The 23,236-nt window shown below is 42.1% G+C and overlaps 4 protein-coding genes across 6 annotated transcripts; all 4 read left to right on the forward strand.

The window, feature by feature from the left end:
- Nucleotides 1-467: 467 nt before the first annotated feature.
- scel (sciellin) lies at nucleotides 468-10,383 on the forward strand. 3 transcript variants are annotated; one of them, XM_083682215.1, is made up of 25 exons: nucleotides 468-675; nucleotides 2,324-2,391; nucleotides 3,043-3,109; nucleotides 3,440-3,502; nucleotides 4,126-4,194; nucleotides 4,442-4,477; nucleotides 4,641-4,688; nucleotides 4,776-4,811; nucleotides 4,987-5,055; nucleotides 5,244-5,324; nucleotides 5,790-5,864; nucleotides 5,967-6,035; nucleotides 6,166-6,228; nucleotides 6,312-6,353; nucleotides 6,491-6,559; nucleotides 7,051-7,101; nucleotides 7,276-7,329; nucleotides 7,664-7,738; nucleotides 7,917-7,973; nucleotides 8,069-8,125; nucleotides 8,346-8,408; nucleotides 8,626-8,697; nucleotides 8,882-8,993; nucleotides 9,223-9,325; nucleotides 9,541-10,383. In XM_083682215.1, the coding sequence occupies exons 2-25, from the start codon at nucleotides 2,349-2,351 to the stop codon at nucleotides 9,555-9,557; spliced, it is 1,491 nt and encodes a 496-aa protein (XP_083538341.1). In that variant the 5' UTR covers nucleotides 468-675; nucleotides 2,324-2,348; the 3' UTR covers nucleotides 9,558-10,383. The 3 variants fall into 3 exon arrangements, with proteins under 3 accessions (XP_083538341.1, XP_083538342.1, XP_083538340.1); XM_083682216.1 differs by having other exon boundaries at nucleotides 8,629-8,697; nucleotides 8,879-8,993; XM_083682214.1 differs by having other exon boundaries at nucleotides 469-675; nucleotides 8,879-8,993.
- Nucleotides 10,384-10,676: 293 nt separating this feature from the next.
- Nucleotides 10,677-16,018, forward strand: LOC310813560 (SLAIN motif-containing protein 1-like; the record flags this gene model as incomplete). Its single annotated transcript, XM_083682618.1, has 4 exons — nucleotides 10,677-11,180; nucleotides 12,798-12,934; nucleotides 14,701-14,817; nucleotides 15,834-16,018. The coding sequence occupies exons 1-4, from the start codon at nucleotides 10,729-10,731 to the stop codon at nucleotides 16,016-16,018; spliced, it is 891 nt and encodes a 296-aa protein (XP_083538744.1). The 5' UTR covers nucleotides 10,677-10,728.
- A 316-nt stretch (nucleotides 16,019-16,334) lies between these two features.
- Nucleotides 16,335-20,088, forward strand: LOC310813311 (SLAIN motif-containing protein 1-like). The gene is made up of 5 exons (XM_083682217.1): nucleotides 16,335-16,484; nucleotides 17,066-17,407; nucleotides 17,703-17,888; nucleotides 18,122-18,419; nucleotides 18,737-20,088. Exons 1-5 carry the CDS (start codon nucleotides 16,376-16,378, stop codon nucleotides 18,810-18,812), a joined length of 1,011 nt encoding a protein of 336 aa, XP_083538343.1. The 5' UTR covers nucleotides 16,335-16,375; the 3' UTR covers nucleotides 18,813-20,088.
- A 694-nt stretch (nucleotides 20,089-20,782) lies between these two features.
- LOC310813561 (uncharacterized protein) lies at nucleotides 20,783-22,131 on the forward strand (the record flags this gene model as incomplete). Its single annotated transcript, XM_083682619.1, has 3 exons — nucleotides 20,783-20,803; nucleotides 21,179-21,342; nucleotides 21,897-22,131. The coding sequence occupies 3 exons, from the start codon at nucleotides 20,783-20,785 to the stop codon at nucleotides 22,129-22,131; spliced, it is 420 nt and encodes a 139-aa protein (XP_083538745.1).
- Between the last annotated feature and the right edge of the window lie 1,105 nt (nucleotides 22,132-23,236).

A 23,236-nucleotide genomic window follows, 5' to 3' on the forward strand; every position in this document is an offset into this window, starting at 1 on the left:
GATAAATATACATCTCATTTTCCAGAACAGAACACTATAATGAGCATCTAAACAAACCAAAATGTCCTATGTATTGTGTGTCATAGTTATAGATCAGTGGATGCTGGTGGAGGTAGAAATCGGAGGACGAGCTCATTGTAATGTATGGATTGGAATAAGAAATAGTGTTTGATACCCATTCCATTTCATGCAATACAATGAGCCCATCCCCTGCATTTCAGGTGTTCAAATACCATGCCTGACATGATTAAGAAAAATACCTCACACCCACACCTGTAGGACATTCCTCTTAGGTGGGGAACCTCCTGCACTCCACCTCAAACTCCATTTCAAAGCACAAACAAACACATACCAATAGAAGAGAGAGAGAGAGAGAGAGAGAGAGAAAGAGAAAGAGAGAGAGAGAGAGAGAGAGAGAGAGAGAGAGAGAGAGAGAGAGGGAGAGAGAGGGAGAGAGAGAGAGAGAGAGAGGCCACTATTCTGGTTTGAGGTGCTTATGAGTACACAGTCTGAGGACACACCCTGAGGTGGCCTTGGAGTCCCCACCCTGGAGGTAAAAGACAGAGGGAGAGATAGAGTAGTGGTAATAAACAATTGTCTGATAGACGTGTGGGAGCACCTGGGCAACCTTTCAACAACTGTAGCGTGAGCTTGACCAGATTTCAGCCTTTTGGGGTATGTAACCTGTCAATCTTCTAGTGTATGCAAAGTCAGTGTTTTTCATTCAGTAACATTTTAGAGAGGACGGCATTATGTAAAGACAATTTGATGTTTAGTTTTATGTATGCTTTCAATCAGAGAGGACATGAACATACAGTAAGAATGTGTATTGATGTGTGCTGTGTGTGTATCTTACAGTATATGAATGAAAATGTTCAGCAAACAATCTATGTATGCGTGTAAGTATGAATGTGTTAGTTATCTTCGGGAGATATTCAGTTATCTCATATTCCGTGTCAGTTAAACAATGAGTACCGTAATGTGATCTGTTCAAGCTTACTTTATATGCAAACTGCTTAGGGCTCTTAACCGTTTAATGCTCTCGAGCATCCTTGCTTTCTCCAATGACAGCAGCAGTCTGTTCTTACCACATGAATGTGTACAGTAGTATGAGAGATGATGTGAGGTAGAGAGACATTGAATATACGTAGCTGGAGCATCATTTTCAATGAGCCGGCAGAATGTTGGTGACTATGAACAACATTCCAGCCAACAGTACCAATCCAAGTCATGATGGCATCAGTGCATCCTGAATGTTAGAATACATATACACACAATCACAAAAAGTGTTAAATGATCTGAGGAATGTCTGTCAATCATCACAGGAATACAGTTGATCATTAGAAACAGAGAGACATTTGATTTCGGCAAGTTAATATTACACATAACACATGCATATTAACTATTATTTTCTGAAAATCTTGGTGTGGTAAACCTATCCTGAGGTTTCTTTCATACAATTATGAAGCATACCTTTGACCTATCGCTTTCACCAAACTAAGAATGCCTGACAAATTAATTGACTCAAATCTAAACACCAGTGGTGCTGATATGAGTCATGACACAATAGTGACCTATTTCCTGTCTATAAACAAATTATTAGTCATAAAAGAATAACAGTAGTTTGATGATATCACATGATCCTTTGGTAGAGGCATACAAAGTATTTATCACCTCAGATAGCCTTCCTAAGGTTATGTCAGGGGTGTGCTCATACTGGTTGTGTGTGCTCATACTGATTGTGTGGTATGAGGTGAGATAATAATCCTTATCGTGAATGGCCAATGGAATGTGGCTGATGTGCAGTTCTGTGTTCTGCTCCCAAAGGTGTGTTTAATAAGGGTGTGTTACGGAGGGCGTGTGTGCCTCTCTATGGGGGCAGATCAAGACAGACAGGTTTGAGGCGTAGCCAGTGAGTCAGGGGTGTGACAGCACTGGCATGGCACTGTTGGCACAACTACAGAAAGGTCAAGGGTGGTTTGTCTTTGTCATACTGTACTGTATATAGGCCTATATAGAGATAGTGTTGTGTATGAATTGGATACATGATTCTATACAAACACACAGTTGTTGAAAATATGAAGAGGTATTTGATCAATGCTAGCTGTGTAACATCACTTTCACCACTAGCCGTTGTTGCCTACTGTACCTGCCTATTGAGCCATATTAGCAATCTGCACTGCCGTCACGCAGTTAGACCAGTATCATTGTAGTCAACAGTGCCACCCCGTGGAGGATAGATGTCCTACAAGCTGCAGACAGCAAACACAAATAGAATATTGTACTGTGGCAATTCTGAATTTTCTCATGTCTTTTTTTCCAGATTGAACTCAATTGAAGATACTAAAATGTCTTATTCATACACCAAGCGGACCTCCTCTTCTCAACCTAGTAAGTAATATATGCAATATCAGTGAATGGCACATGATCTTTCCAGTAGAGTTAGAGTAGAAATACAGCGATAAAGTATGTTACCTTATTTTCCTATACAACCACATTTTAACTCCCCCTCAGTTTTTTCCATTAATTCATTAAACTCTCCACCCCTAAGCATTGTCGATGAGGAAAGTAAAAGCCTCATTGTTTGAATTATGACACAAGTTAAACATTGGGTGCTTAGAGAAACTCCTCACTCCTGGGTGGGATTTGTCAATGTTATAACCTCACAAAGGGCTCATTACAACTCCTTGTGTTGAGTTACTGTGTCAACAGATCAGATTAAACACAGTTCAAGACAAGACACTCAATCCTTCAATTGTACCGATTAATATTCTGTTAAATAAGCATCTCTGTGCGTTCAATGATTTGAATTATTCTGTGCAGAACTACAGTTAAACACATCAGAGTGTGTGTAATCCCTGTCATTGCTCCCTAAATGACTACAGAATATGCTCTCTCTCGTCTTGTTATTTCCTCTAAAAAGTGAGCAGATGGAATACTGAGGTCAAACTAATGATTGCATTGGCTGTATTTGGTGCTCTTCATTATAGTCCCAAAGCACTGGCATCATGTTCTCATATGTGTGTTCTGCTGTGGTTGTAGACAAGAACAACCTCCTGAAAGACAACAGCTGGATCAGGAGGGATGATGATGAGGACGAAGCAGTCGAGTGAGTCACTGTACCAAAGCACACGTGTGTGCCTGCGAGCGTATGCAAACACACACACACACACACACACACACACACACACACACACACACACACACACACACACACACACACACTGTGTGGGTGTAATGAGCATTACAGTAGGGTGTGACAGAACCCTTGTGTGACTGGTATGCTAGCACCAACTGACAATCAACATGACTGTGGTGTCATTACCAGCGCCTGGGAGGAACAACTCTGGGCCCTAGACATTACTGACATGCATAAATGGTATCTGCTCAAATATCTCTGGACAGTTCTAACAATGTTGTCTTCTTTTCTCTCCTCTAGCCGGGATCCCAACCCTGGCAAAGCTGTTCTGAACCGCTACAGGTCCAATGAGAGTCTTAACAAGTAAAGAGCCATTCAATATCAACCTCTCTAGAGTTCATTTTTTACATTTACATTTATGGCCTTTAGCAGACGCCTTTATCCAAAGCGACTTACAACAAATACATTTGTTTAAGTAAGTGAATCATTTATCCAGCAGTCATCATAAGACAAAGTAATCAATGCTCACACCAGGGGCCATTGGCAGTCGTAATGCCAGAAGCTTTTTTTTATTTTTTATTTTTTTTATTAACAGGAGAGAACTTGTACAGGGGGGTAGTGGGGGTGAAGAGGTCTCTAGGGTTGGGGTTAGGGTTAGTACAGGGGGGGTAGTGGGGGTGAAGAGGTCTTTAGGAGGGACTGTTCAAATGTAGCCTGAAGAGATGGGTTTTCAATCTACGGCGGAAGATCGGTAGTGACTCTGCAGTCCTGACAGTAGTGGGAAGCTCATTCCACCAGGACAGGAGTTCATCTCATCATTATGTTTGATGTATTTATTCTATTCCTGATTTCATAATACACAACTACAAATAAATTATCTCTAACATAATTGAAAGATAACAATCTATGTTCAGCATCTATTTGTCCATTTAATGGTAAGACAATGTGGTAGAGGTAGATCCTTCAACAAGCTTTCTCACCTACAGGACTGAGCCAGCAAAAAGCACCAAAACAGCATTCAGTCCATCATCCTCTGTGAATGCTCTGACCAAGAGGTACCAGTTACACAAACTACACACACTAGTACTATCCTATTCTGTATCAGAGCCATATACAGTATACTGAGTTCAGCAACTGATCTTCCATGTTGGCAAACATGGAAACCAACCATCAAAACCAATGATGCCGATTTGTGACAGCATGACAGACTTGTACCCATAGACATATGTGTGTACCACTCTCATTGAGAGAGTTTAAACAGTGCTTTTTTCAACAACAAAAAAACTTTCTGTCTGATTGTAGATTCAGTGCGAGTCAGGACGAGCTGAGCAAGGCCAGGTCAGTATTCTTTCCACTTCTAACACTTCTACCGTTACCTGTCACAGAAATACCATACTATCTAAGATACTTAACATGAATTTTCACATGTATAAGTACAGTAAGTCATACTGCACATCAATGTCAAGGTCTAAAGTTAATTCTCTTTTCTTCACATCTGTAGCACTCTCCCTTCAAATTATGATCGGACTTCCACATCCTATACAAAAAGGTAGATATAGAAAATGCATGTTACTAGAAGCTGATATCTAGCTGTTTTGAAAGAAAATATCAAAATGCTGTCTTTTTTGTGTTGCAGTACATCGTCAACACTGAAGGCAGATAGCCCAAAGACGTAAGTGAAGCTTAATCATGTTACTGTAAATTCCTGTTTGTATTGACAATTGCATGTTTCTGATGGAGTTTTTCCCTGAGGAGAATCATACAAGTCATGTTGAATTAATTTTGGGATGAGAATTTTACTTGAACTCTATTTTCAAATCAGATGTTATTTCAATCTTTCCCCTCAGCACCACAACCACTACCACCACCAAAGATGGTACTACTAAGACCACCACCACTTCTCAGAGTGTGAGCAGGTACAGTCCTCACATGATGTATACTCTACTTTAAAGTTGACAGTGTACTCTTAGAAGGGAGCTTGTGTGTGAACTATTTTAATTGGATCATGAGTTGAGTGCATTTCACTCTTTATATCACGCTTAAACACATACAGTACATACTGTACTGTATACTTGAGAGTTGTTGTTTTTTCCTCTGCTTCTAGTTCCAAAGTGGTGAAATCACCCCCCAAGACTGAGAGCTTTACCCAACGGGTGTTCTCTGATGTCAAGAGTCCCAGCAAAGGGTAAAACTACACCATCTGAGAATAAGACACATTCGAAAATAATCTGCAGCCTAAAAATAACCATGACAGCACACACACATGAGCACACACACAAACAGTGGTGTGTAAGGCTTCTGGTGAGGATAGGCCTATTGATCATACACTCACATCCCTTCTGCTGTGTCCCTAGTATTATTCCCCAAATCTCCCAGCATGACACATAGCCAGCTGTGGAGAGGGAACAACCCCCCCTCTACACATGCACGCACACATACACACACACACATACACACACACACACACACACACACACACACACACACACACACATACACACACACACACACACACACACACACACACACACACACACACACACACACACACACACACACACACACACACGTCACTTGGTCTATATCAGTTGTCTTTATTAGACATTCTTTGAAAGGTATTTTTTTAAACATCTTATATATCTTTCAATAGGACAGCTTACTCACCCCCTCCCAAGACTACCAAAGTGAGTGAGAAAACAGAAGTCAAAGTGACCAGCAACAAAGTGTAAGATGAGGCTTGACGAAGCTCAACATACAGTATAATCCATGTACAGTAATAGCTATGTAAAAACAAGTGCTTATATTTTAATTTCTGTTTTCTGGGCAGTACTGAGGATCAGCTATTTGATACTCTCATCCCCACATCCATCAAAACTGATTTAATGACCCCAGAGAGGTAAGATCTTTGTTAAACCATAGTATTATCAATATTCTGTATATATCCTTCTATACAAATAAAATACTGTTCAGTGTATATTTGTCGATAGGTCTATTGATCAATATCTTTGTTGTGTTCTTACTTTAAGCACGCCAAGTGTTTCCAAAACTGAGACTGTGACAGTTAAAACCATCAAGGACAGCCCTTATGGGTGAGTGTTATCTCATGCCGTAAGCACTAAAAACACAACATTCTACATTCAACCGGAAATGAATATTCATTATTTATTTTCAGAGATGGCAGCAAAACAACCACTACCACAAGGACCTCTTCCACGTAAGCATATTGTACACTTACCAAAGGCTTTCAATTGGTGATTTGTTTTCATATTCCCCCTTTTATTAAATGTGATTGGTGCAATGACAAAAAAAGCATGCAATGATTGAGTGTTGACATCTCTGCCATCTTGACAGGGCTGAGGATGAGCTCTTTGATACCCTCCTGCCCCGAGCAATCACATCTGGATACTCCACTCCTGACAGGTAACGGTGTTCATACACTATCCAAGTACAGACGCAGACACCGTGTCATACTCATATTGATGTTCATATATATATATATATTCCATATATGTATTCCATGTGTGTGTGTGTATGTATATATATATATATATATATATATATATATATATATATATATATATATATATATATTCTATTCAGTGAGAGTGAGAGAGAGTGAGAGAACAGTGTGTTCTCTGTTCTCTCACTCTCTCTCACTCTGAGAATTATATTCAGATGTACAGACACAGGTTCACATACTGTACCATGTAGAACCAGAAAGCACATTGCAATCTGCAGTAACACATACTGTAAAATCTGACTTCACCAAAATATCTGCATGTAAAAATTGTCTCACCCATGTGATGAAAATATCTCATAAAGCACTACTATATTACCGATCATATATTGTGACATTCAGAACATTGATCATCTCACTTTAATAACCTTGTTTACGTGGTTTACACTTAAAGCACCACAAGCATCACCAAGAGAGGGGTTGACACTGTGGACAGCACGAAGGGGTGAGTTTTATTAGAATTACTGAGCAAAATAATTGTAGCAACGATTTATTGTATGTGTGTGAGAGGTACCTTGAAATCCTTTATGAAGACAGTTATGATCATCGTAACATAAATAAGATTCTGACAAAAAAATGAAAAAACCTTACATTGACCTTGCTATTTCTCTGCCTATAGAGATGACAGCAAAACCGTGACATCTCCAACCTCTAACACTAAAATCACCACCAGGTAAACATGTTGACCACCACACTGCATGTATGTATATGTGTGAGACAACTCTGTTGTTATGTTAATAACCAAACACAGTGTGTCATTCATGTATTATTAAACTACAGTATTTTTCATTTACCACATGACAATCAGTAAATCATTTTACGTTAAAAATAAATACTCCCGCACACACGATTTACCTCTGCTTATTTATTGTGTCAGCAGGTCATCATTATCATCAAACTCAACACAAGCCCTCATGGAATCTTATGGACTGCTAGTTGGTTTCTGTTCTTATACAGCTAACATCTCCCCTATATTCATCATATTCTCCCTCTCCCTTTCCAAACAGCTACAAATCCTACAGCAGCAGTGATGACGTCCCCTCTACCCGCACCACGTCCTCCTCCATTAGCTCCAAGCCCAGGTAATGACCGGGGGAAACCTGCATTTCTCTCACTAACATTATTCTGATAAAGGAACGTCTATGTCAAAAACCATTAGATTGTGGTGACATTTGTAGGTCTTTAGATCAACAATAGGAGCATTAAAGACTGTTGGTCACAAGGTTTTTGAAATAAACTACAACCATTTACTATACACAGTGAAGACTACACCTCAACCAGCACCCGCAGAAGCTACTCAAGCATGCCAGACAACAGGTACAGCAACTCTACATCATATTAAAGGTTCACCCTGGAAACATTTGTAGGTGTTTTTGAAATAATCTACAACCCCAACCTCTTACTATACACAGTGAGGACTACACCTCAACAAGCACCCGCAGAAGCTACTCAAGCAAGCCAGACAACAGGTACAGCAACCGACTGTATATCATATTAAAGATTCACAGTGGAAACATGAAACCCAATGAATGAATCTCCAGATATCACAAAAGTGATTATTGATGAGAGGGTTAGAGTAGACTACTGAAAATAATTTTAAGAATCATACGGAAAGGTGCATTCCATTATGATTAGATTGAATCATACAATCTGTGACTTGTGTTATGATTTATCTTTGACTTTGTGCAGCTATGAGTACTCCAGTGTAACCAGCCCCACCGTCTACAACACAACATCCTCCAAGGACAGCAGGTACGGTATTACATCCAACTGGCTCCTAATTTGGCAGTGACTCTAACTGGCTCCTAATTTGGCAGTGACTTTTACTGGCTCCTAATTTGGCAGTTGAATTTATCAGCAGTCATGGTTGAATTTATCAGAGGCCAACCGCCTTCTCTATCGACATTAGTGAACCAAGGTGTCATTTCTGCCGAGTAGTTTATCATCTCAGTTTTACTCTCATTTTTAGCAGGCCTGAGGACCAACTGGCTGACTCCCTTCTGTCAAAGTCTGTGAAGTCTGTGTATTCATCTCCTGATAGGTGAGACTGTATAACATAATTGTGTCTCTCTCCGACTGTGATTAAGAGAGGCATAACGGTTGATTCTTCTTGTCAGTGATTCTGCTTAATAAGACGGCACTGTTTTATATATGTAGTCATTCACAGTAGAAGTGTTTCTCTACTTAACTTCCCAAACACATCATGTCCTCCCTTTTTTTAGCAGCAGGACTGTGCATGAGAGAGACCTGTGTTCCTACTGTCGTAAACCCATGAGCTCTGAGGCCAAGATGGTCCTGGACGACATGCGCATCAACTGCCACGCCTCCTGCTTTAAGGTAAACCCGTGGTAGACCTGCATTTTAAGATTGCATAATGTTAACAGGTTCCATTTGCACCAATAGCCATCTAGGAATTGATCATATCAGACCATCTTCTTAATGACATTTGACTGTGTGTCTCTGAGAAAGAGGTGTATGAACAAACAATCATTAGGACAGCACTCTGATATAATTCAAATGTCAACCGTTTCTTTCTGAAAATAGAACTGTGTTTGTGATTTTACAGTGTCAGGTGTGTAATAGCACCCTGGGCCATTTGAAGGCTGGGGACAGCCTGTGGATCTACCGACGTGAAGTGCTCTGTGAGAGCTGCTTTGGTGTCACCAGAGGTAACACTACTAGCAACAACATCTCAATGCTGAAATGAGTTATGCTGTATTGTATACAGACTATTATCTCCATGGTATACTGAGAAAGGTAATCAGTCACATAATAACATAATTTAGTATTATGTATGTGTTACCTTCAAGTTCAAGCTATGTCTAAGTATGATTAGGTGTCTCACTGTGGAGTTAAAGCAGTAATACATTGTTTGTCTTGACAGAAAAATGGCGTCGCTGAACATTCCTGTTCAAAACAATATGAAGAAAATGGAGTCTCATGGCAAATGAAGTGCAGAATCCCCTCTGCTTTATGGATAATATTTTGGTGACATGGGTCCTGTTTATATAGCCTCAACAAGACGCTGAAATGTTTCGAGGTTGAAAAAGAGTTGTGTTGTTATCTTTCCTGTGTTTTTAGATGGGTGTGGGTGTTCATTATTTACATTTTAAAAAATGTACTGTGACAATTCATGTTTTCTTTCAAAAGATGGATGTTTACTTTTTGCAAGACTCTTCAAACTTCAACTTTTGATATACATATACCTGTTATCCCACTGGACATCAGAGCCTTTCTATACACTACTGCAATTTGTATATGGCCATTATGCAGAATCCGATCCTGTAATGCATCCAGTTGGTGCATCAACAAGTTGAGGAAACAATATACAGTAATAACACTAGCACTTGCTAGGGCACTTGTATTTGCCCTACTGGGCACCTTGTGTGAGTGGCACTTAACAGTAAAATAAAGTGTTATTATTGTTTTTGTTTTTCCTTTTTTATGCTATTTCGATTTATGTATTAGACTAATCATAGGTCTGAATTACGGGTACAACACTTCAATATTCACCGAAAATGTGATCATATATGTGAGATTGCTGCCATATTTATTGTATCTAACCTCTGTACCTCTATTCTTCTTGGTAACCTTTACTCACCTATTCCTCCTGCCATTGGCATGTAGGCCTGTTATAAAAGTGTCCTGTGCAATTGTTGATAATTTCATGTTTAAGGCCGGGGACTGGTTGTCTGTGCAATAAAAACATACATCATTCAATTGCTAATCAACCTTTCTCTCTTGCAACAATTATTAGTCAAATATGCTTGTTCAAATACGTAGCCTACTATGCACGATCAAACTGTTTGCTGTGGTGTGTGTTGTACTCTTTGCTTTGTACTGACCGAGAGGAAGGAGGAGGAGGAGGAGGAGGAGACAAGGGGCCGCTGCTGCCTGCTGGTCTCGTTCATCCCTAGGGTGTCTGCGCAGCGCACAGCATCTCTACGAAGTGGGCCGACCCAGCGCGTTGGTCTGAAATCAGTGAGTAGGCTACAGAGGTTCACATCCGAATAGGACTCACTGCCGATCGTTTAGTGGATGTATGTGTTCCTCTAATTACGTATTTTAACCAATGGAAGCAGAAGTGTTGAACCCCCATATGATGGCGGACGTGAATGGCAACAATAAGGTTGCAAATGCGGAGCTCGAAGTGATAAAGCTACAGGAACTGGTCCGAAAATTGGAGAGACAAAACGAACAGTTACGGACAAGAGCTGTAAATAATTGCAATAATGGCCCACATATATTTCAAACCTCGTCGTCCTGTCTGCATGGGAGTACAGCTTGTTCCGCATCTAGTCAAAATATCTCTGGGAATTATAGCGCTTCAAGTCCAGCACTGTCGCATCCATGTGCGCTAGGACTGTACGGTTCGTCGGAAGAACCGTTCGCCTATTTTCATCCGAACTCTATGCCTGATGATGCTGATGTCGAGAATATCGGCCCCATTAAACCTACGGTTCTGGACGAGGTCGATATTCTAGACCTGGATACCGAATTCCCTACAGGAGAGTCTGATAGCTGGTATTGGTGCTGTTCCGTTTTTAATGACCTAATTGCCACCTATGTGCATGTTCTATTTACATTTCAATACGCTGCCTGCTGGTAATTCAATGTCAATAGCAACATTGTAACCTAAGGTGCTGTCGGCCTTTATACATTTGCATCCTTATCATATTAAGTTGCTATCATGACAACAAAGGTGCTATTTGTCTGCTGACCTCTAAAATGTAACAATGTAGTCCACAGTACATCTAAATTGGATTTATCACGTAATTACATTATAGTTTACAAGAGGATGTCTGGAGTGCTTGTTTTCACTGCCTTGCTAAGATGGCAAGGTACCCATTGCATACTCCTACTGTGGTAGATGTCTTGTGTGTTTGTTATGGTTGGGCTACAGTAGGCCTACACATGTATCTTGCAAGGAACTTTGAGCATCCTGGAAAGCATTGTATGAATCCATAGTATTTGTATTCATTTTTAACATCAATTTACAAAATTTGGTGATTTGAACAATGACTTTACATTCTGCTACCCATACCCTGATAGCCAGCCAGGCTGTGTACAGTTATGTCCTTCTAGCTCCAGGCTGATCTACACTGAGGCATGGCTCTGTATATGCTGACTGAAGTAGCTAACAGTGACATGCTGACGGGTGAACCAATTTCTAGCTCTAGATGCGTCTGCTGATGTGGAAAATTTAGCACACTTTCATTCGACTCAATGCAGCATTTATGGTGTCCAACATTCATCCTGGTTGTATTGATATTTATTCAGCCCATTTTACAGATCTCTCCAGTTCAAGGCTTTCTATCATTATCGTGACCTAGTTAGGTTTAGAGTAGAAGAGCTGTCCTTCTATACGGTCACTCTCTCACTTTGCCATAGGGCCATTAGAAGTTGCCAAGAGTCATGAGTAGTCGTTTACTGAAAGTGTACTTCTTATTTCAAGTGTACTGTGGCCTACTGCTTTGCTTGCTAGTTGTGTATCAGAAGTAGACCAGTCCAGTTTGACTGTTTTAATGTGTCGGTTTTTTTCTATTGTCTGTTAGCAGCAGAGAAGTGGCAGCATTCCATTATTTATTTGGATCTCTCAGTGGTCATTCTGTGGAGTGGTTTGACTGTTAACAAGCATCTCTAGTCTGACGCAGGCTATAAAGTGGGACACTAATTTCCTGTGGAGATGTGCTCGTATGTCTTCTCTAAGCATTTACTCGACACCTCTACGAGTTATTTGTGTCTGGCGCTGTCCCAGAGGTCTATAACGAGTAGGTAACACTACACAGAGTTGTATTCATGCCACCCACGTCTCTCACGCCACCCACGGCTGAAGATTTTCGAAATTAGGGTATAGTACACACAGGACAAACCTTTTTTTTTCTTTATCTCACTGGTTTGTTGCAGGGATGTTCATCACTAAAGTGCACATTAACATTGAGACACATCCACAATCATCCAAGATATTTTCATTGCCTGTGCATGTCTGTAGCAAGAACACGCAGGCTTACATGGGCTTACATTCAAGTTATTTGCAATGTGTGACACTAAGGCTTTCACCAAATATTTCGCCTGTGTTGGGTTTCTATCAATAATATTCCAGTATATAGCACTTAGCTGAGTTGCTGTCTTGTGTTCCAGGTTGTATGTGTCTCCTAAAGCCAGGCTTTGGGGGGAGAGTGTCCTCAGTCCTCTACAGTGGTGCAGGCAGGTGCTGGACCACCCTGGGCCTGAGGTGGAGGTGGCCAAGAGGACCCTGTGCCACAGGATAGAGCAAGGTACCTATCTGACTGACTGCCTTCACCTGTCTCTACAGCTGCACACCTGTCTCACTCACCTGCATGTGCCCTAATGCACCTAACATCAGATACCATCAGATACCTCCCAGATGATTTCCAAGACATTTACTGAAACCTGAAACAGCCATTTAGAACTCACACATGTCCAAAACCAACTAAAACATTGTTTGTAAATGTGATTCCAAATATACTCTTACTTTTTCAAACTCTTTGCAAAAGAGTCAGTCTTTCAGGGTTGCATTTACATACTAGACAACCCCTTGATATAAGCTTACTTCAGTTTTTACAGCTGATCTTGATTTTACTAGGTTACAATTAAGAGCAATTACAGAGCATTTTTTCTCTCTGGGGAAAAGGCACATAATTACATAGAGTACGAAAGAGAACCATGCTGGGCGGGTTAAGATGGCATCATACTGTGTTAAGTGGAACACAGTGTAGAGAGGATTACAAAGAAAGCCATTCCACTTCTCGACTCAAACTGTACCATAAAAGTGTCAGAGAGGACTCACATCTCCAAACGTAGGCTAATGGAATGCACGTCTCCAGGCAGCATTGAGAATAACACATTCCCAGTCCCACAACTTGAGCCACTGCACATCGAAAGGCATCGCTTGCGAAGAAATGTGACCACTTAAAAGTCATGCTAAGACAAATGTTCTTCTTCTCTCCTTGAAATGTGATACAATGGAGTCTTGCTGACTTAAAAGAAAAGCAAAAAAGCCTAAAATAGACTACAGTTGACCCCTCTCCTCACAGATTCTCTGTACTAAGTGTCCCAGTCATTGCAGTTGAGAAGGTAACCATGGAAACCATAGTACATTAACCCCCCCCCCCCTTCTGAATTTTTGACTAGTGTGTATACTGTATATAATATTGTTATTCAGAGGACTTTGGGAGATCAATTATTCCTGTATCACTTATTCTGTATGGGCCTGCCCAGTCCACTCTGCAGTTGAATAATGAATGAAGTGTGTCTCCAAAGGGACAGTGTGTGTGTGTGAGGATCCAGGGTCCGCTCCCTTTCAAAGGCTGGATTCAGTAAAGGTTGGCTCTCCTCCTCTGGGTCATGAATACGGCCTTGTTACTGGGCCTGAGTGAACTGTTGTTTTTGTGGCTCACTGTGAATGCTAGATTTATCCAGCAGTGGTAAGACTAATTGTGTTAAGGGTGCCAAAAGCAGTGCTCTCTCTGTCCTGTGCCTCACTGCCTACCAATCACTAGTGCACTCCGTTTTTCAGCGTTTTTTGCAGTCCTTCACGTAAAATCATTCCATTCTTGACCATTAGAGTATGTACCATATGTCCAAAAGGACACCAGGACAGTTGAGGGAACAAATTCTGGTTTTGGGAGGGGGTTGAACAAGCCCAATCCCTGCTTATCCCCCCAAAAAGCTCTAACTTAACAAGCAGCAGCAGCAAAGCTCATCCCAACGTATCAGCCCCCCATGTCAAAGCACAGATTTTACCCAATCTTTTTTTAAATCTGAAATATTAATATTGATCTGTGAGTCAACCGTTGCAGCTTTACATTTGCCCGTAAGGCGATAACAACAATCAATGTGAGTGTGTGTGTGTGTGTGTGTGTGTGAGTGTGAGTGTGTGTGTGTGTGTGTGTGTGTGTGTGTGTGTGAGTGTGAGTGTGTGTGTGTGTGTGGGGGGGGGGGGGGGGGGTGGAGCGAAAGAAGGAGATTTGTCATCCATATAATCCATCTAACCTCGCTTTCCCTACGCTCCTCTCCCTAGCCAAGTGGAGGAGGAGTGTCTCCTCCGCCCGCTCCTACAGCTCCATAGAGGGAGTCTCTCCCCTCAGCTGCCCCATCCTGCCTTACACAAAACCTGCTGTACTAACCGAGCCCACAGGTAACACAACCGTCTCTCTTACCAAAAACAAGCCTGAGTATCCCACCGCCACTGTGTGATTTATAGATTGATATACTGACCCCACTCACCCACTCATCTCCTCTCTTACTCACTCACCCACCCACCCACTCACCCACCCACTCTCTCTCTCTCTCAATTTGTGGGTGTAGATGACCTTGAGCCAGTTATCACATTGTTGTATATCAGGTTTCGTAATATATCATTCGATATGTTTTTCTCTGCGTTATTTTGCGCACGCAAGTAATGTGAGACGACTAATGCTGGGATGTGATCGTTAGGCAGGAGAAAATGCTGCTTATCCCTGCATTTGTGTTCCCTTTGGAAAATGCCAGGCTTGCATTTCAGGCGAGATAATGCATCACACAGGAGAGTTGAAAGGAAGATGTTTTATGCACCAGCTTTATGGAATTGCATTCACAGCACGTAGATCTTAGATGATATCTTACAACCTCTTTCATCTTCCACGTCTTCCACGTCTGTGGCTTATCGATAACTTCATTTCGAACAGACTTAACTTATGACTTACAAGATAGGATTACAGCAACGGACGTCAGAGCTAGAACATGTAAAGATGATGAGGAGATAATGATTTCATAACCTCAGACGAATGGAAAAGCTCAAGCTAGACGCGGCCCTTTCCCCTCAGAAATGAATATAGAATGTTGCGTCTCAAGTGCGTCCCCTGTTTCAACAGTGTAGACCTGGGGATTCACACTTATCATAGATGGAGGCTTTATCTGCATATTATAATAACCTTGGTGTTATGACACCATTCGCTCTAATGCCTATGACACCATTCACTCTAATGCCTAATCCCCAAAAGACCCTTTAGCCCCTACCCAGGAATTCCAGGGGGAATTTTCCACAATATGTTGACTTTTATCCAATCCTTTCAGATCAAGTGCTTCAGGGGGGCTAGTGGTTCTAGTAGAATTGAGCATAATGCTCCCTGTCTCTATTTTTTGAGATCCATTTCCCCTCTTGTCTTTGTCCAGCTCCATTCTCTCCATCCAGCCCGGTCCCACAGGCTCTCCCAGGGAGGGGCGGTAGCAACCTCACCGACAGAGCTCCCACCTTCCTCTATCACTCCACCCTCCACAGTAAGACTCCAACTACTGACCCAATATTCCAGAGTCATCCATCCAAACTCCAGTGTTCTAACACTTACCCACATCATTGATAATAGTCTGTGAACATTCCTTCTGAACAGTAACTTTTGATTGATTGACACATTCAGATCCACACCTATCTATTCATTCACCAGTACACACATTCCCGAAATCGATCACCCTTCTAACACAGCCTCTGTTTATTTTCCTGTTTATTATTATTTACATGATATATGGTCAAAGAAAAAAACACTCCAAATACTCTTTATGATCACCTTGTAACTGTAACACTAGCAGTGATGTGAGAGGAATAGCGGTGATGTCATACGAAAGGCTGTGCATAACATCACATGACCATGAGCCTCTCTCCTCTCCTCTGTGGTGAAGATGCCAGTCGCAGGCATGCAGCGGTCAGCCCCCAGTCTTCCATGGACAGCGAGCTCAGTGCCTCAGAGCTGGACGATGACTCCATCTCAATGGGCTATAAACTGCAGGACATGACGGACGTCCAGGTCATGGCCCGACTGCAGGAGGAGAGTGAGTCCTTTGTTGTTTTTGCTCGCAATAAGATCAACCATTATCTTTATGAGAGGGTAAAATAAACTGTACTGCGCATCCAGGAATTTACAGTATACAGAGTATACACAAAATATAAACACTCTCTTTTTTTTTTTAAGTAAATGAACAACAATCTGTTTTGTTCCATGAGCCACAAAAGGCCTTGGCACCTTTTAGAAGTGGAAATATCAGCCAACATCCTCATGAAATAATCATCAACATCAGCAAAGAAATGAAAGTCGGCTACTCCCTACATTCAATAGCAGGAAGTTGATGACGCAGTATACTATTGTAAATGCAAAAGGTCAAGTTAAGGATTTTTAGATTGGATTATATGTTGAAAGGATTCAAGGCTATTTTATCTGGCTATTATTAAGCTATTAAGACTATTTTATCTGGTTTATGCATATGTGTGTATTGTTGTGTGTGCGTGAGTGTGTGTGTGTGTGTGTGTGTGTGTGTGTGTGTGTGTGTGTGTGTGTGTGCGTGTGCGTGAGCGTGTGCGTGTGCGTGTGTGTGTGTGTTTTGTTCATAAATGTCCTGTGTGTTCCCCCTTGTAGGTCTGCGTCAGGAGTATGCCACTACCTCAGCCACGATCAGCCGCCGGAGCTCCAGTTTCTCCCTCCACTCCCTCCGGAGAAGTGAGATGGACCTGGAGGAAGAGGAGGAGGATGAGGAGGAGGGGTATGACCAGCTCCCTCCTCCCCAGCCCCGGCTACTCCGTACTGGGTCGATGCAGCGCGGCAGCTTGCCTCACTCTCACACCTTCTCCAGTATCAGAGAGTGCAGACGCAGCCCGTCCAGCCCTCAGTACTCCCTTGGTGGTCTCTCCCAGTACCAGCAGTACTCTGGCCCGTCCAGCCTGACCACAGAGCCACAGGCTGGCTACAGGCACACCACAGGTGGGCATAGAGCTCTAAATGTCTTGTGTGCATGTCTATGCAGTTTTCCTGGGATTAGTTATTTAATTAGCATACTCTACATGGTATTTTTGGTCTGATAGATCTAACATGAAACCCTTTGTTGTGCAAAGTATGCTTAAAGGCACTTGGTAAGTCTGGAGCTGAATGTCAGTTTGATTGATACAACCAGTGATGAACACTTTCAGTCCTAGGGGAGGGTGTACTATAGTAGTTTTGTACAGTGCAATGGATTTCTTACTGTTCTTACTAATGTGATGTTGATATGGTTACATAGACAAGCTGAGAAGAAGCATGCCCAACCTGCTCCGAGCTCCCAGCATGCCTAGTGTTCCCAGTGTCCCAAGCTTGGCATCCCCTGTCAGTCACTCGCACGGCCCCTCTTCCCTGCCAATGATGTCCTCCCTACGAAACAGCCAGAGCTTCGACTCGTCCAATGGGCTCGCACGACTCCTCTCCTCCAGTAAGACCCTCCTCCTTCACCTGTATGAATACAGGAATCCTCACTGTCTGGCCCTTTGTTTTAACCTTTGTGTCACTGTACACAGTTATGAGTATGATTTCACACTGATGTTGATGCACAGCATTTGGACATAGGCTATAGCCTCACCTGATTCATTTGTAGTTAATATGTGATGTCTACACTTCAGAGATTCACTGACTCTCCTCTCCCCCCCCCCCCCCCCTCTGGTTCAGTTCCTTCTCCAGGTCAGCTCAACCAGCGGGTCCAGAGTGTGGGGAACTTCCCCACCACCCCCCGACACCCAATCAAAGCCACAGCCTACGTCAGCCCCACAGTACAGCAGTGTCCCCCCTCCACCCTGTCCTCCTCTGTCAGTTTGCACTCCATCCTAGGCAGTGCTGCCCTGCCCCAGCCCCTCAAACCCAGCCCCCCCCAGCCTGTGGCCCACCGCAGTGCCCTACCACGCCCTGCATCCTTCATAGGGACCGGTGGGATCCCCCGCCCCAGCAAAATCGCCCAGCCCACACGCAGGTAAAGACAGTCATAAAGAACACACTCTCATACACTATGCATAACTGTATTGTTGTGATTTGTTTTGATTCCCTCTTAAGATTTCCAGCAACTTGATTCGATAATGAATCTGGTGGCTTCAGGGTGAGGAGCTTCTTGTCCTGATTTCTAACACACACACGCACACACACACACACACACACACACGCACACACACACGTGCACTCACTCATGGTAATGAACAGGTTACACTAAGGCACTGTCTGCTAAAATCTGTAATTATAATAAATCTCTCTATCTCTATCTCTATCTCTATCTCTCCTTCTCCACTCCTGCAGTTTACTGACCCCGCCAAAGAGCCTGGCTGCCCTGAGTGCTCTGAGGGACGGCAGCTGGAAGGATGGGTGCTACTGAGCCAGGGCTCAGGCCAAGAAGGAACGTTCTATAGGTGTTCCACAACACTGGAGGACTGAGGAGAGATTCATACAGCAGCATCCGTGGTCCAGCTGGCTGGATCTACTGTACTGTAGCTGCTGAATTTAAAGACTGTTAATCAAGATGGGGGAGAATGGGAGACATGATATCGCTTGGTTTAGGGAAATGTATGGTCTGAGTTGTGTGTATTGCTAAAACAGTACTCTGATCTACATACATGGAAATCCATCTCCAGTCAAGAGGTTAGCAAGCTAGACTATGCTTATTATAGTTTGTATGAAATTGTGTTGCCGTCATTGATTTTATGTTTAACATTTAAGACTGTGAAACTGTCTAATCAAATATGAAGTATTTGAAACTGGAACTGAAGTTTTTGTAATGTTTTGTGCCTGTAATAGAAGTGTTGGAGTTCATTTTAACAATTAATAATTGATTTCTAAACGAATGGCACTTTTACAACTGCTGTTATAAATACATTAGGCCTTTTCACACTGCGCTTAGCTTGCTCTGACCTAGCCTGCGGTTAAGCAACTGTTCACAATGGCTTTAGCCCAGCTAGCAGGCCCTGATCTGAAGCAGGGTTAGCACTGACTATGACTCACTTTTTCAAATGGTGCCTAAATAGCCAGTTGTAAACATGGGCCACAGTTAACTTCAATGGAATGCTATCATCCAATAACACTTAGCCCAGGGTTAACAGATGCATGTGTGAATTGTAAGCTAGCCCTGGACCAGTCTAAAGCACTATTTGACTAATTTCTGCCTAAAAAACAGACCCAAACTAAACTGCTTATAACATAGAAATATGATGATCAAATGCAAAAGCAGGATGCCATTTGATAGGCAACACCTTGAGGTTTGCCTGGATATGCTCAGATCATAGTTCAGAATAACATACTACACATGAAAAGGAGATAAAGTAATAAGTAATCAAATCAATTATCAAATTAAAGCAGAATTTGGGCCTGTATTTTGGCCCGTCCGGCTTAAGAGGTTAACACTAGGCTAAGGATAGCCCTAAGCAGTGTGGAAAGCCCTATTGAGACACATATTTAGAATTATTTAGTCAAGAACTGCATTCATAATATCTCAAATGTAGAGATATCTCTTCACCTCTTGGTTGGTTTCTTATAATTATTGTTTACAGGACAGTTGGTATTTCTGATGTTCATACTGAAGAACATGTACTATAGTGATATTGCACATATAAGAGAGATCTGACTCTTTTTATAGAACACATTGTATTGAAAGGGAGTGAGTGCATTTTACAATGTAAATAAAAGCTTTTCAAAATAAAGTATGTTGTCAATCAAGTTATTCGAGACTGGCACTAAGCTGATTTGTTTGGTTTTCTGTGAAACAATGTGTCCTGCTACCAAAAATGAACTGTAGGTGGCACTGTTACAAAATGTAAAGCTCGATAGGTGAACTAACTAAAATAACAGGGCTGTGTGAATCCTTTAAATTGTTTATTTGAGGTCTGATATTTATCTTTTATAATTTGTGTTCTGATTTATATATTTAATTACAATGCATGCCTTGGCAGAATAAATGCACTCTTGTTGACAGGGTAGGAGGTCCCATACTCTGAAATGAATAAGGTGGAACAGAATAGCTGAGGCTAAAAAGCTTAATATTTAACAGGACAGAATTTTGTTGTTGAATCTCTAAGGTGACATTGAGTCACACTGTTTTGAGCAGCTAAGAAGCTCTGTCTCAGAGTAAGATGTGAGTACCATACCTTTTCAGTTATCTTATAGATACATACAGGAGGAACAAGCCCTTATAACAGATGATCTGGCAATACAATGAGTAGATGTCATAAACACCTTTTCTCTGGGCATAAAATAATGGTTTAATGATTAAATTGTTGTTGTTGTTTTTTTAACTTTGTTTAGACAACTCAACTACCCTGCAGCCACTGTCACCTGTTTGTAGAACTTGTGATAATGCCAAGTAAAGCACAAGAGGTAAGCCAGGAAGCCAATCAAATTGTAAGGATACAATTGACATGGAATTGGTTAAATACAACAACACAATTGAATATTCTGTCATGTCTTATTTTATCACTTTTATTGTTCCTTTGACAGACGTTTTGCACAGACATTTGTTTTTACACAGATGATCATAGGCTGTTGTAAGGAGCTATGAGCACTTACGAAGGCTAATGGACAGTTTTACAATGTCCTGTTCTACCTGTGTGTAATGCATTAGATAGTAGATATTCATAAATGTGTATTGTAAGGAGCCTGTTGTTTTCAATCTGTATGCAGATCTAATGCATGGGCTCTATACATTTGTGTTCAAAAGATGTGTTTTTCATCTTTGGATGTGTATTTTTCTAGGATGCTGTGATCAACCTCAAGTCGGTCCAGGAGATCTCCGGGCAGCTGGGGTTTGAGTGGACGGTTTTGGCGTACGAGCTGGGCTTCACTAGAACTGAGGTCCGGCAGTTCCACACCACGTCTACAGAGAAGAGAGCCCAGGCCAGGAGCATGCTGGAGTGCTGGTGTGTGTGACTGCTGGTTGTAGGGAGAGGCAGGGAGAGGTTGTAGGGTGACTGCATTAGATACAAACAGCATTTGCATGAAGAAATGCCTGGGAGATAAACAAAATTTGTGTTGGAAGATTATACAGTATAAATCCAATCAAAAATTATTCACAAAAAATACACACAGCTTAACTGGTTTGTTCTTTTCAAAGGCGTGGGTGTCCGTCACACTCACACAGCATCATATGCCCATTATGGCCCGCTGGCTTGGGACTGTGTGTGTGTGTGTGTGTGTGTGTGTGTGTGTGTGTGTGTGTCTGTGTGTGTGTGTGTGTGTGTGTGTGTGTGTGTGTGTGTGTGTGTGTGTGTGTGTGTGTGTGTGTGTGTGTGTGTGTCGGTGGGTGTCGGTGGGTGGGGGGGGTGTAATAAAAGAGGATTACTGATGCTCTTCATTTTAATTCCGCTTTATTGGATTCAGTCTGTTAACCTCACTAGAAATAGTCATAATACGCACAGAGCTATTTCACCCATCACCACCTCTCCTCTTTCCTCTCCTCCATCCTGATCCATAGGTACGAGAGGTCGTGGGACAAGCCCAATAAGACCAAGCTGCTGCAGGATGGTCTGGAGCGAGCAGGTCGACGGGACCTGGCCGAGAGGCTGCGGTGCCTCCACTGGGGCCACCAGAAGCTGAGCCACAGGGTGGAGCTGCCCTCAGCCTTCCCCTTCCTCATCACTGTCCACAGGACCATCCAGAACCAAGACGGCCTACGCAGAATCAACGACCTCAGTCGTAGATACACCTGAGGAAGCAACACACACACACACTGCATGCATGCACAAAGGCAGACACACACACACACACACACACACACACACAGGCATAGGCACGTATACATTTACACAGAAACACACACACACACAGAAACACACACACACACACACACAACGGTGGCGGCTGGTGGAAGGAGATATCAGAGGACAGGCTCATTGTAATGCATGGAATGGAATAACCACTCCTTATTCCATTCCATGCATTACAATGAGCCCGCCCCCTGATTTCTCCCTCCACCAGCCTCCACTGACACACACAGTAGCTTGTTTACAATTTGGAACATCAGACACTTTGAAAAAGAGAGAAAAATAAACTGATTTTCATTACCCATACTGGATTCCCATTTTGGTATTCTCTTTATTTTGGAAATAACACTGCGCTATACTGTCAAAGACAGTATCTTCAGATAAAACAAACAAAAGCATAATTCCAGCCAAATAAAAAGCCTCTGAGGCAGTATTAATTCAGAGCAGTCTAGCTGCAGCAGACTAACGGGGTCAACCGAGTCCGCCTGCCTCACTGGTCTCATTTTGACCTTAATCCGACAGAAATCTGTTCAATCTCTCACGAGATTGTGGAGCTAATGTGACTTAAATACTGGTGGAAATTATTATCTTCTTATGGATGGTAACATGTATTTCATTGGACCTACAGCCCATATTGGAAACACAAAAATATTGAAGTGCATGAATTTATTAACTATGGGATATTAAGGTTATACTTGCTCATCAAATTCTAAATATGCCTAACTGAGTTGTTACAATGTAACAGTAATCACAAGTGAAATTCCATTCCATTCCAATCCATCTGAAATTGGTCAACCAAACTTAATGTGGCCCCCGTTGCACGCAACTTATCAGTCATATGCGGCCAGTCCAATGGTAGCAAGATTGTATGAGCCTGCAGCCGACTGCAATGTCTTGAAATTGAAAACAGAACGGAATTATCAATGGCTGGCGTGGAAGATAACATCAAAGCGAACGGTTACTACTGTTAGCCTACTGACCGCTATTTATTTCCCTGTATAATCTGCATCGGACTAATGATTTGGAGACAATGGTAACATTTTCATTCATG

Source organism: Argentina silus, assembly GCF_951799395.1.
Source record: "Argentina silus genome assembly, chromosome: 12".
NCBI classification, from domain to species: Eukaryota; Metazoa; Chordata; class Actinopteri; order Argentiniformes; family Argentinidae; genus Argentina; species Argentina silus.

Excerpts from the sequence above, each read along its gene's own strand:
- scel (XM_083682214.1), top strand. The coding sequence starts at position 2,349 with ATGTCTTATTCATACACCAAGCGGACCTCCTCTTCTCAACCTA. Across the intron at positions 2,392-3,042 it reads GACCTCCTCTTCTCAACCTA|ACAAGAACAACCTCCTGAAA; the intron begins GTAAGTAATATA and ends CTGTGGTTGTAG. Across the intron at positions 8,698-8,878 it reads GTGTATTCATCTCCTGATAG|CAGCAGGACTGTGCATGAGA; the intron begins GTGAGACTGTAT and ends CCCTTTTTTTAG.
- LOC310813311 (XM_083682217.1), top strand. The coding sequence starts at position 16,376 with ATGGACAGCGAGCTCAGTGCCTCAGAGCTGGACGATGACTCCATCTCA. Across the intron at positions 17,408-17,702 it reads TGGCTACAGGCACACCACAG|ACAAGCTGAGAAGAAGCATG; the intron begins GTGGGCATAGAG and ends ATGGTTACATAG. Across the intron at positions 17,889-18,121 it reads CGCACGACTCCTCTCCTCCA|TTCCTTCTCCAGGTCAGCTC; the intron begins GTAAGACCCTCC and ends CCTCTGGTTCAG.